The sequence below is a fragment of the Stegostoma tigrinum genome, chromosome 21 (assembly GCF_030684315.1).
Source record: "Stegostoma tigrinum isolate sSteTig4 chromosome 21, sSteTig4.hap1, whole genome shotgun sequence".
NCBI classification, from domain to species: domain Eukaryota; kingdom Metazoa; phylum Chordata; class Chondrichthyes; order Orectolobiformes; family Stegostomatidae; genus Stegostoma; species Stegostoma tigrinum.
This window is the reverse complement of record NC_081374.1, coordinates 154,264-173,109: the sequence shown is the minus strand read 5'-3', so window position 1 is coordinate 173,109 and position 18,846 is coordinate 154,264. Positions and strand designations below refer to the sequence as shown.

The 18,846-nt window shown below is 43.1% G+C and overlaps 1 protein-coding gene across 1 annotated transcript in view; it reads right to left on the bottom strand.

Annotated features, from left to right (window-relative positions):
* Positions 1 to 222: 222 nt before the first annotated feature.
* LOC125462951 (striatin-interacting protein 1) overlaps positions 223 to 18,846 on the bottom strand; it is a gene marked incomplete at its 5' end in the record, with an annotated part of 171,669 nt that continues 153,045 nt past the window's right edge. The window contains 3 exons of the mRNA XM_059653204.1: positions 223 to 538; positions 5,735 to 5,939; positions 6,678 to 6,782. Coding sequence (XP_059509187.1) covers positions 291 to 538; positions 5,735 to 5,939; positions 6,678 to 6,782 — 558 coding nt within the window. The remainder of the gene's footprint in view (positions 539 to 5,734; positions 5,940 to 6,677; positions 6,783 to 18,846) is intronic.

Below are 18,846 nucleotides of genomic sequence, written 5' to 3'. Positions count from 1 at the left end.
GTTTAAGCATGTGCGAACCAAAACAAGTTATTTAACAATACGAGTCATGACAGGCCCAATGATATCCCACATAATTACCACATAAGCATTTTCCAACAGATACTAGGGACTGGAGTTTAGCACCACATACAATAGTTGGAAAGAAAATTTGCTTTGATTCCCATCATCAAGATGTTGATAAATAAAACTGTAACATCTTTCAGCTTGCAAAACCTAAGTTCATGAAGTCATTGATTAATTTATTAAACAGTTACAGAATGATTGACTCTGATACAGTATAGAGTTGGAAATTACTGAAGCAGCTCCTCCCAGCTGATTGGTTTCGAGAACACTTCCCTCTCAAGCCACAAGTCGTAGTTCATTTGGAATTCCTCTGGCAGCACCAGCTGCTGTCCCAGTACACTTTGCAAACAGTTATCCACTGGAGCAAAATCAGGATTACTTGGGTTTTTGTCATATCTGCGACTATTAAAACGTTCAATGTTGGCTCTCAACGCACATTCCTCAGCCTGAAAATCCCACGGGCGGGCGTCAAGATCTAAAAATAACATTTTTGAAATTAGGATACTAAAGTTAAAACTATTGTCATTTAAAATTGACTTAAAACGATAATATTTTATTCTTTATCAATGATTTAGCTTTTTTTTAGGATATAAGATCTGAAATATTCAAATTTAGAAGGCCTTTGGCTTTATCATTCCAGAATATGAATGCCCATTAATTTCCCACTAAGTTTACAGATCTAAAAGAAAATTCCACTCAAAAATACAATTGCACTTGAAGTTCTATCATAAAGAATGCAAGAATAAAAATGCAACACTACCTTTCATATTTCACTGCAGGTCAGCCTAGATTATAGATTTAAGCATAATTGAGTTGGAAAATTGGTCAGCTCCGAGATTTCAGACTACCTTGCGATACTATCCCTCCCACCATGAATCTCCACTGCAATTCATGTGAGAACACATAACATGAGTATCTTCACCAAACAGACTGCAGTGATTAAAAATGGAGGTTTATGAACTTCTCATGGGGAAAACTGACCAATAACTCCAAGTATTGTGAGAAAAGACTATATTATCCAAAATGAATACTAAAACAAAATGAAAAAATTGGGGGTGCAAATAGTTATGCTGGCCAACAAAGAAATACTTCATTGGAGAGGAGTTATTTTTAGATGTTTTCAGGAAAGTGCAGTGTAAATACTTTTTAAAAATGTTTTTGTATTTTTCATTAGGAACTGAAATGAGAAAAGGGTTGTTTTAAAAATCAAAGGTAGTAGAACGATTGCTACACCTTACAAAATCCCATTACGAAAAAGTCATAAGTGGAGCTCACCCTATTGCTTTGTTCAAGCAGAGGAGGAGGCTGGTTGTAGATGGGATGTCACCAGGGACTGAAATCAAAAGCTGTGTACAAAATGAGATTCAGCCAGAAGAAGTAGCTGATTAGTTTGTGGAGTGATGACTAGTTGTCAATGCCAAAAGCCAGTCTGCCAACAACTGTATGATTGGCTCCTGAGTGGCTAAAACAAAGAACAAAGAAAATTACAGCACAGGATCAGGCCTTTCGGTCCTCCAAGCCTGCGCCGATCCAGATCCTCTATCTAAATGTGTCGCCTAATTTCCAAGGATCTGTATCCCTCTGCTCCCTGGCCATTCATGTATCTGTCTAGATACATTTTAAATGACGCTATCGTGCTCTGCTCTACCGCCTCTGCTGGCAGAAGGGATTAGCTTAATTTGGTGTCATGTTTGGCACAACATTGTGGGCTGAAGGGATGTGCTGTCCAATTGTGCTATGGAGAACAACAAGCCCTGGCAATCAAAGGGATAACCTGAGCAAACAATGCAGACTGGGGTCATTGAAATTCATTCTACCTTTTCCAAATCTACTGGTATTTTCCAAGGATGTAACTAGTAGAGTTGATCAAGGGAACCAACAGACCTTGTTTATTTGGACTTCCAGAAGACTTTTGACACAGTCCCACATAAAAGATTAATGTGCAAGATTAAAACACATGGGGTTGGGGTGGTGTATGGGAATGGATTTGAATAATTGGTTAATAGACAATATACATGGTTCTTTTTCTGAATACAGGCAGTGACTTGTGGGATTGGTACTAGGACCCCAGTTATTCACAATACATGCTAATGTTTGAGATGAGGAAAATAAAAGTAATATCTCAAAATTCATGGATGGCACAAAGCTGGGTGGAAAGATGAGTTGTGAGTTTGCAGTGTGATTTGGATTGGCTGAATCAGTGGGAAAACGCATGGTAGATGCAGTAAAATGTGGATTAATGAGCGACTATCCACTTTGTTAGCAAAAATAGGAAAGCTGATTATTTATTTGAATGGCTGTACATTGAAACAATGTTCAATGAGATCTCAGTGTCCTCATGTACCAGTTTCTGATAGCACGCAGGTGGTAAAGGCGGCTAATTGGACAGGGCACTGGTGAAGTCACACCTGGAATATTTTGTGCAGTTTTGGTGTCCTTATTGGAAAAGAAGATTCCTGAAAGAGACAGAGTGCAGCAAAGGTTTTCCATGATAATTTCTGAGACTGCAGGATTGATGTATGAGGAGACATTGAGTCAATTAGGATTGTATTCACTGAAGTTTAGAACAATGGTTGCATACCTCATAGAAAGCTACAAAATTCTAACTACACTGGACAGGTTAGAGGCAAGGATGTTCCCAATGGTGCAGGAATCCAGAACAAGGACTAAAGATGAAGAAAAACTTTTTTTTTTAAAACCAGAGAGTGGTGAGCCTGTGGAATTCACTACCACAGAAAGCGGTTCAGGCCAAATTATGTGCTTTCAAGGAGGAGGTTGGAGGAATCAAACAATTTTGGGATGGGGGTGTTTGGGATTATGGAATTGAGTTTGATGATTAGCCATGATCATAATGAATGGAGGAGCAGGCTTGAGGAGTTGAATGACCTACTCCTGCTTTGATCTTCTATGTTTCCCTCCACCCATAACACCATGTGTGAATGCATGCAGTTGTGTTTATTTGTGTTTTTTAAGGGGAGGAGAAGGCAAATTGGAAATTTAAACATTGTCTAAATGTCAATAGTTCATAGTTGTTTACCTGTAGGTAGAATCATAGAATCTGTTAATTTGTAATAAATATTCATTCTTGTTGGGTAAATGTGACAATACTACAGCTTCAAGAGGTGTAATTTATTTTGGTCTTTTTTAATAAATGAAGAAAAGATTGAGGCAGAGATAGTGAACTGAGCAGTCAGCTCCAGAGCCAATGCAGTAAACAACTTCAAAACAAAATTGCTGGAGAAGCTCAGCAGGTCTGGCAGCATCTGTGAAGGGAAAAAACGCAAGTTAACGTTTTGGGTCCGGTGAGCCATCCTCAGAACTGATGGTGGCTTGGAAAATGTCAGTTTATATGCAGAAAATAGGGAGGTGGGCGAGGTAGGCAGTAAATGATAGGATAGAGCCCAAAGAGAGAGAAAGACAGTTGGAAAGACAAAGGAGTTGCTAACGATCAGTCTGGGAAGGTAAGTAATTGTTAATGGGGGCTGTGAATGACTAACAACAGGGGGTGTGTAATGGCAGGCTATGTGGTAACAAGGCCTGGTGTGTGGGGTCGGGGGCTCGGACATGGGAGAGTTTAGACCCTAAAATTATTGAACTCACTATTGAGTCCAGGGGGCTATAGGGTCCCCAAGTGGAAAATAGTGTTGTTTCTCCAGCTTGCATTGGACTTCTCTGGAACACTGCAGCAAGCCAGATGCAGAGATGTTGGCCAAGGAGTAGGGTGGTGCATTGAAGTGCCGGCAACAAGTAGTTCAGGATCTTTTCTGTGAGCAGAATGTAGATGTTCTGCGAAGCGGACACCAAGTCAATGCTTCATTTCCCCAGGGTAGAGGAGACCACATTGTGAGCAGTGAATGCAGTAGACTAGATTCTGGGAAATGCAGGTGAAGTGTTGCTTCACCTGGAAGGTACGTTTGGGGCCTTGGATACTGGGGAGGGAGGACGTAAATGGGCAGGTGTTGCACCTTTGCCGGTTACAGGGGAAGGTGCCGTAGGGCTGTGGAGAGGTTTTGGGAGTGAAGAAAGTGTGGACCAGGGTGTCCTGGAGGGAACGGCCGCTATGGAAGGCGTCAAGGGAGGGGAGGGAAATGTGTGTCCGGTGGTGGCATCTTACTGGAGGTGGCGGAAATGGCATCTGATGATCTTCTGGATGTGGATGGTAGTGGGATGGTAGGTGAGGATAAAGGGAAACCCTATCACTGCTGTGGGTAGGAACAGAAGGGCTGAGGGTGGAAGCGTGGGAGACGGGTTAGACGTGGTTGAGAGCCCTGTTGACAACGGAGCTGGGAAATCCTTGGCTGAGGAAGAAGGTGGACATTTCAGAGGCTCCCTTGTCAAAGCTGGCCTCATCTGAACACATGCGACAGAGATGGAGGAACTGAGACAATGGGATGGGATGGAGTCTTTACAGAAAGTTGGGTGTGAGGATGTATAGTCCAGGTAGCTGTGAGAGTCAGTGGGTTTACATTGGTCAGTGTATCCCCAGAAATGGAAACAGAAATGTCAAGGAAGGGAAGGGAGGAGTCAAGGATAGACCAGTTGACATTGCGTAAATGGCTTGTTCGGCCTTGGGGTTTATTTTTTAAATATTCGAAATTATGGAGACAGCCTTAGTAAGTGGGGTCAAGCTCTCTCAGAACCAGGATTTTGGTTTTAGCTTTCTGCATTTGCTGGTATCTTTAAGCGGAGTTCAAGCTCTCATTTCTCTCTGTTACAGCTAAAAGCTAGGATTGTCTTCCTGCAGCTACAATTACATGCGAGACAAGTTGTTTTACTGAATGTGCCTTTGCCAAGGGTGTGTTTATGGAGTGTTACTGCATGGTAACGGTTACTGTTTAGTAGTTGAATAATGTATTATTCTGTAAAGTTTTCCAGTAGAGTTAGGTTATTACAATCTTTCCTTTCGATTTATTTGGGGCAGGATGGTGGCTCTGTGGTTAGCACTGCAGCCTCACAGCGCCAGGGACCTGGGTTCGATTCCAGCCTCGGGTACCTGACTTTGTGGAGTTTGTACATTCTCCCCGTGTCTGTGTGGGTTTCCTCCGGGTGCTCCGGTTTCCTCCCACAGTCCAAAGATGTGCAGGCTAGGTGGATTGGCCATGCTAAAATTGCCTGTAGTATTCAGGGGTGTGAGGGTTATAGGGGGATGGGTCTGGGTGGGATGTTCTAAGGGGCAGTGTGGACTTGTTGGGCCGAAGGGCCTGTTTCCACACTGTAGGGAATCTAAACTAATCATATCAATGTATGAATTTTGCTTTAAGAGCAAATGGAATGCAATGCCTGGCACTTGCCTTTAAAATAAGAAAACGTTAGTCAGTAGGCTAACTTCCTCATACTTTCAGGGGTTTTGGTCTGGTCCATAACAAAAGAAACCCGGACTGTGTTTTTCATTCGTCAGAGTCTAAGAAGACAGATGAATTGGGGAATTTAAGCGTCGTTTGACAAATCTTTAATTCTTATAACTCCGGGAAGAGTAGAGTTTGATATCCAACTCCATCCCAGCAATTTAAGGACGTGTTTCCAGGAAGGGAGTCATTACAGGGCAAAGATAACATGAAGATTATAGCAAAATTAACCACAGCATCAATCTTTTGATTTCTATTACAAAAGAACTGAGAGTAAGGTTTTTATTTCTTATTTTTTTTTAAACATACAAACTTTAAACACATACCATTCCCGTAAGCCCAGTCGTCATTCAGTCGATGGCGCACCTTCTGATAGATTGCAGACATTGTCTTCATGTTGCTCTTCCGCCATTGGCGACCCAAGTATTTGGTCTGTACCTTCAGCAACTTCAGAACATATAACTGCATCATGGCTTGTTTCACTTTGAGTGCTCGTTTCAGGATTGGAGCTGACTTAAATACTACCAGCATCTATGTAATGAAGAACTAATATTCACTAAAGGCAATGAATGAGAGCCAGTTTTTAAAAACTTTCCTTGTAGAATAGCATTTTATACAATTTCACACAACTTCTTCAACCACAATTTAGTAAGCACTTAAAATTTCCAAAAATGTTGGCATGACAGATTACTGAATTTATTTTATAGTTTAGGGATTTACAGCTGTTACTTAGTATTGAAGAAACATTATGGTCCATGGTGAGTCCTCATATCTGGAAACTGCTGAAAAGCCACTAATATGATTCACTGACAAACATTAAAGTATCCACTGTATTCATCCATCATCTTTTTAAAGACTGGATACAATATTTTGTTTGTCAAAATATTTAATGTAACATTGTACAGTACAGAGTGCTGTAACAAATCTTTTACCAAGTGGACTACAAGAAGGCATGATAAATTTCAAGTTTTCAGGAAGGTCATTCTCTTTTTATTTTTAAGGTTTCACCATTCACTTTCCCATTGAATCTGAGCTTTCAAAATCTAACAACAATGGCAATATGAAACAATAGGCACCTACTTATGCTGGTGCGTCAGAAACTGTACAATGAGTGAGCTGCTAGCCTGTATCAGAATTGAGGTTTTGCTCTTTTCATTACTACAGCTGAGTTTTCCCATAAGTGTTCAATTAAAAAAAAAGAGGACACTGCATTTACTATTTGAAATATTATGTATTGCATTTAATTACAATTGACATGCTCAGACGCACCATTGTCCTTGAATGTTTCCATTTGGTCAGCTTATTAAGGATTCGAAGGAGGTTTATGCACGAAAAGAGATTCCTCCAGCAGAACTGGTTATTATCGCCTGTTTCCTAGGGGTAAACAAACTGAATAAATGTTTGAACATTCACCCAATGTAACCAAACATGTTAAATTGCCAATAGCTATGATGAGTAATATTTTTAACTTCTTTGGTTCTAAGGTGAAGATCGCGCCTTATTTATGATTGTTGATTTAACTTGGAGATGGACTGTTTTACAGCAAAATACTGACCAAAGAATTGCCGAATTTTACTTCTGAGGAAGGGTCACTGGACCCGAAACGTTAACTCTGTTTTCTCCTCCACAGATGCTGCCAGAGCTGCTGAGCTTTTCCAGCAACTTTGTTTTTGTTCCTAGGTATACTGCATATTTTGATAAAATCTTTACATTGTGATGACCCTGGGACTGGTGGGTAAAGAAAAACCGACAGAACTGCCGATGCTGTAAATCAGGAACAAAAACAAAGTTGCTGGAAAAGCTCAGTAGGTCTGGCAGCATCTGTGAACTAAAAAGCAGAGTTAATGTTTCAGGTTCGGTGACCCTTCCTCCTCAATTCTGCTACTCCTGTGAGGTATATCAATACATTCTTCCTCCAACAAATTTTAGAATTAGGTTCCATGAAAATATAAAAGTGCCTTTCAGCAATTTCTTTCACATGAAATGTGATTATCCACATTCAAGAAGGATTATATTCTGACCTTGAAGCAGTCCTTGCTGCTAGCCCAAAAGAGGAGATATTTTTCAAGGAGGCTTTAATGCTAACATTTTCCATGGCTCTGCTGTATAACCATTGGGTGGCATCAAAAGCCACTGCATTTGGTCTCACCTGCTGATGAAAATGTGTTCAACAGGTCTTGTTACAACAAGACTTTCTTATATCAAAAATATATATGTGAAACCCACATCAAAGCACCAGCCTCCTGGATTATGTCACGGTTGGGTTAAAGATCTAAGTACCAACCAATTCATCCAGTGAACTAATACCTGCCAGACAGGCCTAAGACTTGCTCAACTGGTGATGAACATTCACGAAGCATCAAGACATGAGAAAGAGGGAGAAAATACATACTTCAGTCCTCAAGCAGGAGAGAAGAATTCCAAGCACAATTCATGACTACAATTCAAAGACGATATCACAGCTGTACTGAAGGAGGGCCCCATGGAGGACTCAAACAGTGAGGCAATATGGGTAGAATTCAGAAATAGGAAGGATGCAGTAACAATGTTGGGGCTGTGCTACAGGCCTCCCAACAGCGAGCGTGAGATAGAGGTACAAATATGTAAACAGATAATGGAAAGGTGTAGGAGAAACAGGGTGGTGGTGATGGGAGATTTTAATTTTCCCAACATTGACTGGGACTCACTCAGTGCTAGGGGTCAAGATGGAGCAGAATTTTGTAAAGTGTGTCCAGGAGGGTTTTCTAGAGCAGTATGTACGTAGCCCAACTCCGGAAGGGGCCATACTGGACCTGGTGTTGGGGAATGAACCCAGCCAGGTGGTTGAAATTACAGTCGGGGACTACTTTGGAAATAGCGACAACAATTCCGTAAGTTTTACAATACTCATTGACAAGGATGGGAGTGGTCCTAAAGGAAGAGTACTAAACTGGGGGAAGGCTGACTATTCCAAGATTCGGCAGGATGTGGGGAACGTAGATTGGGAGAAGCTGTTTGAAGGTAAATCCACATTTGAAACGTGGGAGGCTTCTAAAGAGAGGTTGATTAGCATGCAGGAGAGACATGTTCCTGTGGAACCGAGGAATAGAAATGGCAAGATCAGGGAAGCATGGATGACAGGTGAAATTGAGAGACTAGCCAAGAGGAAAAAGGAAGTATACATGAGGTCTAGATGACTGAAGACAGACGAAGCTTTGGAAGAATATGGGGAATGTACAGCGAATCTGAAACGAGGGATTAAGAGGGCGAAGAGAGGACGTGAGATATGGCTGGCAAACATGGTTAAGGAAAATCCCAAAGCCTTTTATTCATATATAAAGAGCAAGAGGGTAACTAGAGAAAGGATTGGCCCACTTAAGGACAAAGAACGAAAGTTATGCGCCGAGTCAGAGAAAATGGGTGACATTCTTAACGAGTACTTTGCATCGGTATTCACCAAGGAGAGAGACATCACAGATGTTGACATTAGGGATAGATGTTTGCTTACTCTAGGTCAAGTTGACAATATGTAAGGAGGAAGTGTTGGGTATCCTAAAAGGCATTAAGGTGGACAAGTCCCCTGGCCTGGATGGGATCTATCCCAGGTTATTGAGCGAAGCGAGAGAGGAAATAGCCGGGGCCGTATAGATATCTTTGCAGCATTCTTAGACACGGGTGAGGACCTGGAGGACTGGAGAATTGCTCATGTTGTCCCCTTGTTTAAGAAGGGTAGCAAGGATAATACAGGTAATTATCAACCGGTGAGTCTGATGTCAGTGGTTGGGAAGCTACTGGAGAAGATACTGAGGGATAGGATCTATTCCCATTTGGAAGAAAATGGGCTTTGGGGTTTTGTGCAGGGAAGGTCATGTCTTACCAACTTAATAGAATTCTGAGAGGACGTGACAAAGTTGATTGATGAGGGAAAGGCTGTGGATGTCATATACATGGACTTCAGTAAGGCGTTTGATAAGGTTCCCATGGCAGGCTGATGGAGAAAGTAAAGTCACATGGGTTCCAGGGTGTGCTAACTACATGGATAAAAGAACTGGCTGGGCAACAGGAGACAGAGTAGTAGTAGAAGGGAGTTTTTCAAATTGGAGACCTGTGACCAGTGGTATTCTACAAGGATCTGTGCTGGAACCACTGTTGTTTGTGATATACGTAAATGATTTGGAGGAAGGTGTAGATGGTCTGATCAGCAAGCTGGCAGATGACACTAAGATTGGTGGAGAGCAGATAGTGAAGGGGACTGTCAGAGATTACAGCAGAATATAGATAGACTGGAGAGTTGGGCAGATAAATGGCAGATGGAGTTCAATGCGGGCAAATGCAAGGGGATGCATTTTGGAAGATCTAATTCAAGGGCGAACTATACAGTAAATGGAAAAGTCCTCGGGAAAATTGATGAACAGAGAGATCTGTGTGTTCAGGTCCATTGACAGAATGCAGAGCTGGGCTGAGAAATGGCAGATGGAGTTCAACCTGGGTAAATGTGAAGTGATGCATTTTGGAAGGTCGAACTTAAATGCTGAATATAGGATTAAAGGCAGGATTCTCGGCAGTGTGGAGGAACAGCGGGATCTTGGTGTTCAAGTGCATAGCTCCCTAAAAGTTGCCACCCAAGTGGATAAGGTTGTTAAGAAAGCATATAGTGTTTTGGCTTTCATTAAGAGGAGGATCGAGTTTAAGAGCCGCGAGGTTATCCTGCAGCTCGACAAAACCCTGGTGAGACCACACTTGGAATATTGTGTCCAGTTCTGGTCTCCCTATTGTAGGAAAGATGTGGAGGCTTTGGAGAGGGTGCAAAGGAGGTTTACCAGGATGCTGCCTGGACTGGAGGGCTTGTCTTACGAGGAGAGGTTGACTGAGCTCGGACTTTTCTCTCTGGAGAGGAGGAGGAAAAGAGGTGACCTGATCGAGGTGTACAAGGTAATGAGAGGCATGGATAGAGTCGATAGCCAGAGACTTTTCCCCAGGGCAGGAGTGACTGCCACGAGGGGTCACAGTTTTAAGGTGTTAGGAGGAAGGTGTAGAGGAGATGTCAGAGGGAAGTTTTTCACCCAGAGAGTTGTGAGTGCATGGAATAGTTTGCCAGTGGTAGTCATGGAAGCGGAGTCATTAGTGACATTTAAGCGACTGCTGGATAGCAGTGAATTGAGGGGAGTGTAGGTTAGGCTATTTTATTTTATTTTTGGATTAGAATTATTCCACGGCACAACATTGTGGGCCGAAGGCCCTGTACTATGCTGTACTTTTCTATGAAGGTAGCAACGCAGGTCAATAGGGTGGTCAAGGCGGCATATGGCATGCTTTCCTTCATCGGATGGGGTACTGAGTACAAGAGTTGGCAGGTCATATTACAGTTGCGTAAGACTTTGGTTCAGCCACATTTAGAGTACCGTGTACAGTTCTGGTCGTCACATTACCAAAAGGATGTGGACGCTTTGGAGAGGGTGCAGAGGTGGTTCACCAGGATGTTGCCTGGCATGGAGGGTGCTAGCTATGAAGAGAGGTTGAGTAGATTAGGATTATTTTCATTAGAAAGACAGAGATTGAGGGGGGACCTGACTGAGGTCTACAAAATCATGAGGAGTATAGACAAGGTGGATAGCAAGAAGCCTTTTCCCCCCAGAGTGGGCGACTCAATTATTACAGGTCATGAATTCAAAGTGAGAGGAGGAAAGTTTAAGGGAGATATGCGTGGGAAGTTCTTTACGCAGAGGGTGGTGGGTGCCTGGAATGCGTTGCCAGCGGAGGTGGCAGACGCAGACATGTTAGCGTCTTTTAAGATATGTCTGGACAGGTACATGGATGGGCGGGGAGCAAATGGGCACAGACCCTTAGAAAACAGATGACAGGTTAGATAGAGGATCTCGATCAGCACAGGCTTGGAGGGCTGAAAGGCCTATTCCTGCGCTATAATTTTCTTTCTTCTTTGTTCTACTCTGGAAAACCTTTACCCAAACAATTTAAATCTTGAATGGTAGAATCAAATAACGTGAGCTCTACTACAGTTTGTGCTTGGACCCTGTATTCCCGATACTTGGATATATTCGGTGAAAAGAATGATGATTTATGTGACCTAGAACAAAAACCAAATGGAACAACCCAAGCCATTCAACAATATGCTATCATAACATATGGAGCTTTTTCGAGATTACTGTGGCCACCTGGTGCACAAAATTTCCTCTGTTTGCAGGGATGCTCTTTCTCTTAAGGACGAATATATTATCCATCAAGGCTGGAATGAAAATTTTCAACTCAACTGTGAATCTACAAAGGCAGCTGTCACTCTTCAGACTATCTCCTTGTATGCTGCGGTAGAATCTATCACTTTTGACTGGAGTGCCATAGCAAACAATCAAATAGTTGAGAAACAACAAAGCATGTAGCCGAAACAGTATTTTGACTTGACTTTGATGTTTCTCCACATTTTCAATTTTTTAAACAAAATTCATTCACGGGATGAGGGCATCTGTGTCTTGGCAGCACTTATTGCCCATCCCTAACTGCCCAGAGTCAACCACATTGCTGTGGGCCTGGAGTCACATGAAGGGCAGACTAGGTAAGGATGGCAGTTTTCTTACCTAAAGGACATCAGTGAACAGATGGATTTTTCTGACAATCGGCAATGAATTCATGGTCATCATTAGACTTTTAATTCCATTTTAAAAAACAAAATTGGATTCAAATTCCACCATTCCTGCCATGGTGGGATTCGAACCCAGGTTCCCAGAACATTATCTGGGCCTTTGGATTAATAGTCCAGCAATAATACCACTCGGCCACTGGCTCACCCTATTTTGCTCACAAGATGATTCCTGGTATGCATCCTGCGGATTTGGGACGTAATTGAACAATTTCCTGCACTCCTCTCCCCCCAGACTTTCAGGAATACAACAACTCTAACCACCTTCAAGAAGGGAGAGAGACATATCATGCTATGGAAACTATTGTGACATGGCAGTGAAAACCCTAATATGCAATCTCCCAATCACCTACTTCCTACAACAAATACAAGGAAAAACATCAAGAACAGCACAAGGAACTATGGTGTATTCATCACCTGGCTAAAGAACTTAACTCAGTAAATCATGAGATTCTGAGGATTCTGCCCTAAAGTTTTTAAACGGTGAAGAAACTTCATCACAATCCTGCAATAGCTTCATGCTGATCTGAACCTAACTGTCTTGAATTGGAGATTTGAAGAATATCAAAATTTAGACCAGTGTCGAGTAAAGCTAGTAGCTTTCATTACTATTTAAGAATCTTTCTGACACTGGCTATTCAACCTCAAAGATTGACTGCCACCTAGTGTCAGTGTTAAGTACCACCTAAATTGAAAAGTCTTATCTTCCATCGTTCTGAGCAGAAACTAAACTGACTACCTTTGGTTTACATGATCCACAGTGCAGAAAATACTGCAGTATCATTATCCACACAGATGTGCAAGCTATTCTCAATCTTATAACATGGGAATAAGGAACAGGAATAAGCAATTTGATTCTTTGAACATGTTTTGCTATTTACTAAGATCATAGCTGATGTAGTTGTGGTCTCTAGTCTACTTTACTGCCAGCCACATAACCCTGGACTCCCTTATCTATCAACACGGGAACATGGGAAAATAGAAAACTGGAGGACTAGGTCATTTGGCCCTTCAAGCTTGTTCTGTTATTCAATATGATCACGGCTAATAATCAAAACCAGTACCCTGTTCCTGCTTTCTCCATAGAACATAACAGCACAGTACAGGCCCTTCGGCCCTCGATGTTGTGCCAACCTGTCATACCGATCTGAAGCCCAGCTAACCTACACTATTCCATGTACGTCCATATGCTGGTCCACTGATGACTTAAATGTACCTAAAGTTGGCGAATCTACTACCGTTGCAGGCAAAGCGTTCCATTCCCTTACTACTCTCCGAGTAAAGAAACTACCTCTGACATCTGTCCTATATCTTTCACCCCTCAATTTAAAGCTGTGCCCCCTCGTGCTCGCCATCACCATCCTAGGAAAAAGGCTCTCCCTATCCACCCTATCTAACCCTCTAACTTATATGTCTCAATTAAGTCACCTCTCAACCTTCTTCTCTCCAACAAAAGCAGCCTCAAGTTCCTCAGCCTTTCCTCATAAGACCTTCCCTCCATACCAGGCAACATCCTAGTAAATCTCCTCTGCACCCTTTCCAAAGCTTCCACATCCTTCTTATAATGCGCTGACCAGAACTGTACGCAATACTCCAAGTGCAGCCGCACCAGAGTTTTGTACAGCTGCAGCATAACCTCTTGGTTCCGGAACTCGATCCCTCTATTAATAAAAGCTAAAACACTGTATGCCTTCTTAACAACCCTGTCAACCTGGGTGGCAACTTTCAAGGATCTGTGTACATGGACACCGAAATCTCTCTGCTCACCTACACTACCAAAAATCTTACCATTAGCCCAGTACTTTGCATTCCAGTTACTCCGACCAAAGTGCATCACCTCTCATTTATCCGCATTAAACTCCATTTGCCACCTCTCAGCCCAGCTCTGCATCTTATCTATGTCTCTGTGACCTACAACATGCTTCGTCACTATCCACAACTCCACTGACCTTAGTGTCGTCTGCAAATTTACTAACCCATCCTTCTACACCCTCATTCAGGTCGTTTATAAAAATGATGAACAGCAGCGTACCCAACACCAACCCTTGCGGTACACCACTAGTAACTGGACTTCAGGATGAACATTTCCCGTCAACCACTACCCTTCTTTCAGCAAGCCAATTTCTGATCCAAACTGCTATATCTCCCACAATCCCATTCCTCCGCATTTTATACAATAGCCTACTGTGGGGAACCTTATCGAACGCCTTGCTGAAATCCATATACACCACGTCAACCGGTTTACTCTCATCTACCTGTTTGGTCACCTTCTTAAAGAAATCAATAAGGTTTGTGAGGCACGACCTACCCTTCATAAAACCATGCTGACTATCCCTAATCAATTTATTCTTTTCTAGATGATTATAAATCCTATCTCTTATAACCTTTTCCAACACTTTACCGACAACTGAAGTAAGGCTCACTGGTCTATAATTACAAGGGTTGTCTCTGTCTCTACTCCCCTTCTTAAACAGGGGAACCCCATTTGCTATCCTCCAGTCTTCTGGCACTATTCCTGTAGATAATGACGAGTTAAAGATCAATGCCAAAGGCTCGGCAATCTCGTCCCTGGCTTCCCAGAGGACCCTAGGATAAATCCCATCCGGCCCAGGGGACTTATCTATTTTCACACCCTGTAGGATTTCTAATACCTCTTCCTTGTGAACCTCAATCCCACCTAGTCTAGTAGCCTGTATCTCAGTAGACCTAAAGAGAGAGCTCAGCCTATACTCACTCAGTTGACGAGTCCCCAAACATCCTTTCTGTAACTGTAATACTGTCCTTGACCAACAATGCCACATCTCCCTGTCTTTTACCATCTTTTGTTCTTACTGAAACATCTAAATCCCGGAACCTGCAACAACCATTCCTGTCCCTGCTCTATCCATGTCGAAATAGCCACAACATTGAAGTCTCAGGCACCAACCCATGCTGCAAATTCACCAACCTTATTCCGGATGCTCCTGGCATTGAAGTAGACACACTTCAAACCAACTTCTTGCTTGTTGGTACCATCTTGTGTCCCTGAAACTTTATTTCTGACCTCCCTATTCTCAACCTTTTCTATACTCGAACTAAAATTTTGGTTCCTATCCCCTTGCCAAATTAGTTTAAACCCACCTGAATAGCCTTAGCGAACTTCCCCCCCAGGATATTGGTACCCCTCTGGTTCAGGTGAAGACCATCCTGCTTGTAGAGGTCCCACCTACCCCAGAAAGAGCCCCAATTATCCAAGAATCCAAAGTCGTCCCTACTGCACCATCCCAGTAGCCATGTGTTCAACTCCTCTCTCTCCCTATTCCTCGCCTCACTAGCAAGTGGCACGGGCAACAAACCAGAGAAACAACTCTGTTCGCCCCAACTCTAAGCTTCCATCCTAGCTCCCTGAATTTTTGCCTTAAATCCCCATCCCTCTTCCTACCTATGTCGTTGGTGCCTATGTGGACCATGACTTGGGGCTGCTCCTCCTCCCACTTAAGGATCCCAAAAACACGATCAGAGACATCATGAACCCTGGCACCTGGGAGGCAACATACCAACCGTGAGTGTCTCTCGTCCCCACAGAATCTCCTATCTGTCCCCTAACTATGGAGTCCCCAATGACTACTGCTCTGCTCCTCTTCCCCCTTCCCTTCTGAGCAGCAGGAACAGACTCTGTGCCAGAGGCCCGTGTCCCACTGCTTTCCCCTGGTACGTCGCCCCCCCCCCCGCCCCCGCCAACAGTATCCAAAACGGTATACTTATTGTTGAGGGGAATGGCCACAGGGGATCCCTGCACTGCCTGCCGGTTCCCTTTCCAGGCCCTGACTGTAACCCATCTGCCTTTTTCTTGTACCTGAGGAGTGACTACCTCCCTGTAACTCCTCTCAATAACCCCCTCTGCCTCCCATGATCCGAAGTTCATCCAGCTCCAGCTCCCTTTACCCTTTGATCCCTTTAACCCAAAGAACTATATTTAACTTCTTCTGAAAACATTAGATGTTTTTAGCCTTAACTTCTTTCTGTGGCAGAAAATTTCACAGGCACACCTTTCCCTGGGTGAAGAAATTTCTGCTCATCTCAGTCCAAAATAGTCATCGTCACAGAATCATCATCATCGTAGAATCCCTACAATGTGGAAACAGGCCACATGGCCCCAAACAAACAATGCCTTCAAAACCCATGACCACTTCTATCTATAAGGACGAGGGCGGCAGACATATGGGATCACCTCCACCTTCAAGTTCTCCTCCATGCCACTCACCCTCGACTTAGAAATATATCACCGTTCCTTCACTGTTGCTGGGTTAAAATCCTGGAACTCCATCCCTAATGGCATTGTGGATCAACCCACAGCAAATGAATTGCAGAGGTTCAAGAAAGCAGCTCACTATCACCTTCTCAGGGGCAACTCTGGAGAGGCATAAAATGCTGGCCAGGCAGCAATGCCCACATCCCACTACGAAATAGGAAGAAAAAGCCCACACCAGCTCTCCAAAGAACATTCCATCCAGACTCACCTCCCCTTAACCTATCTCTCCATTTCCCACGGTCAAACACCTAACCTGCACATGATTGGACATGATGAGTAATTTAACATGGCTATTCTACCTAACTGGCACCAAGTGACTGTGGAAAGAAGCACGAGAAAACTCGTGGACAACGGCAGGCTTTTTGTGCAAACTCCATACAGACAGTGCCCGAGGCTGGAATTGAATCCAAATCCCTGCACTGAGGCAGCAGTGCTAACCACGAAGCAACTGTGCCTCCCCAAAATGGCCTACCACATATCATTAGACCATGACCCTACATCTAAGACTCCGTATTGAGAATATCTTTACTGCATTTGGACTCTCTTATCCTGTTAGAATTTTATAGGTTTCTATAACAGCCCCTCTCATTCTTCCAAATTCCAGTAAATCTAGTCTCAACAAATCTCCAACCCCAGCAACATCCTTGTAAATCTTTTCCGAACCCTTTCAAGTTTTACAACATCCTCCCTGCTGCATGCTGTATTCCAAAAGTGGCTTAACCAATATGTCGTACAGCCAATACAACTTCCTTCCCTAAAGGACATTAGTGAATCAGACAGGTTTTTCCAACATGGTTTCATGGTCATCGTTAGAACCTTATTTTCAGATTTTTACTGAATTCAAGTGAGTTCCATCATCTGTCATGACAGGATTTGAACCTCAGTCTCCAGAATATTACCTGGGTCTCAGGATTTACAGTCCAGCGATAATACCACTAGGTTATTACTTCCCCATGTTATGTTACTGATTTGATTCGCTCAATCTGTACATAGATTAGTTACCCATTTACACCTGTATCTTTATCTCTTGATTCTCTAACTCTCTGTTTAATGCCTTCCCCAACATTACCACTATGTTTTGGAGGTCTACATGCATCAGTATATCCACTGTGGACTAGTGACCTGTTATTGATATCACAGGAAGCTGAACAAGCTTGATGGTGTAACAAGACAGGGAGAAACCTTTAGCAGGGAAGAACTCAAACAAAACATTTGTATGGCTTGAGGAGGCCATGAAATGTCGTTGGGAAACAGGATTGAGGAAAATCCCAAGATATTCTATAGATGTAAAAGGAAATACATAGGAATTTGGAGCAGGAGTAGGCAATTCAGCTCTTCGATCATGGCTGGTCTTATCCTGCTCTCAAATCCACCCTCCTGCCTTCTCCCCATGGTCCTTTATTCCACTTTTCATCAGAAACATATCTATTTCTTTCTTGAATCTATTGGCTGATTCTGCCTCTACCACACTGTGGGGCAGTGAGTTCCATAAGATTCACAAAGCTCCGAGAGAAGTAGTTTCTCCTCATCTCAGATTTGAACCTACCTCCCCTCACTCTACATCTATGACCTCTTGTTCGAGACTATCCCTCAATGGTGGAATATTTGTTCAATCTCCACTGTACCAATCCCTTTTAGCTGGAGTTCAGAAGAATGAGGCGGTCTCTGATTGAGAGAGATCAATCAGATCTCTCATTCTTTTGAACTCCAGCGAGTACAAGCCCAAGCTATTCAACCATTTCGCATATGACAATTCTTTCGCAGTATCCTTGCAAAGCAGAAGCTGGCCACTCGGATCATTGACTCCAATGACTCTCCGAAGAATATCCTACCCTATCCCTGCAACCCTGTATTTCCCATGGCCAATCTACCAAACCTGCACATATTTAGACAGTGGGAGGAAACCAGAGAACCCACAAGGAACCCATGCAGACATGGGGGAAACTCACAGAAATAGTTGCTCGAGGGAGGAATCGAGTTTAGAGAAGATTTGTAGCTCAAGTTGAGGTTTTGGATGTGAGTTTGCTCACTGAGCTGGAGGGTTAGTTTTCAGACGTTTCATCACCATTCTAGGTAACATCATCAGTGAGTCTCCGATGAAGCGCTGGTGTTATGTCCCGCTTTCTATTTAGCGGTTTAGGTTTCCTTGGGTTGGTGATGTCATTTCCTGTTCTTTTTCTCAGAGGATGATAGATTGGCTCCAAATCAATGTGTTTGTTGATGGAGTTCCGGTTAGAATGCCATGCTTCTCGGAATTCTCGTGCGTGTCTGTTTGGCTTGTCCTAGGATGGATGTGTTGTCCCAATCAAAGTGGTGTCCTTCCTCATCTCTATGTAAGGATACCAGTGATAGTGGGTCATGTCATTTTGTGGCTAGTTGATGTTCATGTATCCAGGTGGCTAGCTTTCTGCCTGTTTGTCCAAAGCAAAATGAACGTCATCTACAAAATACCTTGCAAGAACTGTGACAAACACTACATTGGACAAACAGGCAGAAAGCTAGCCACCAGGACAGGC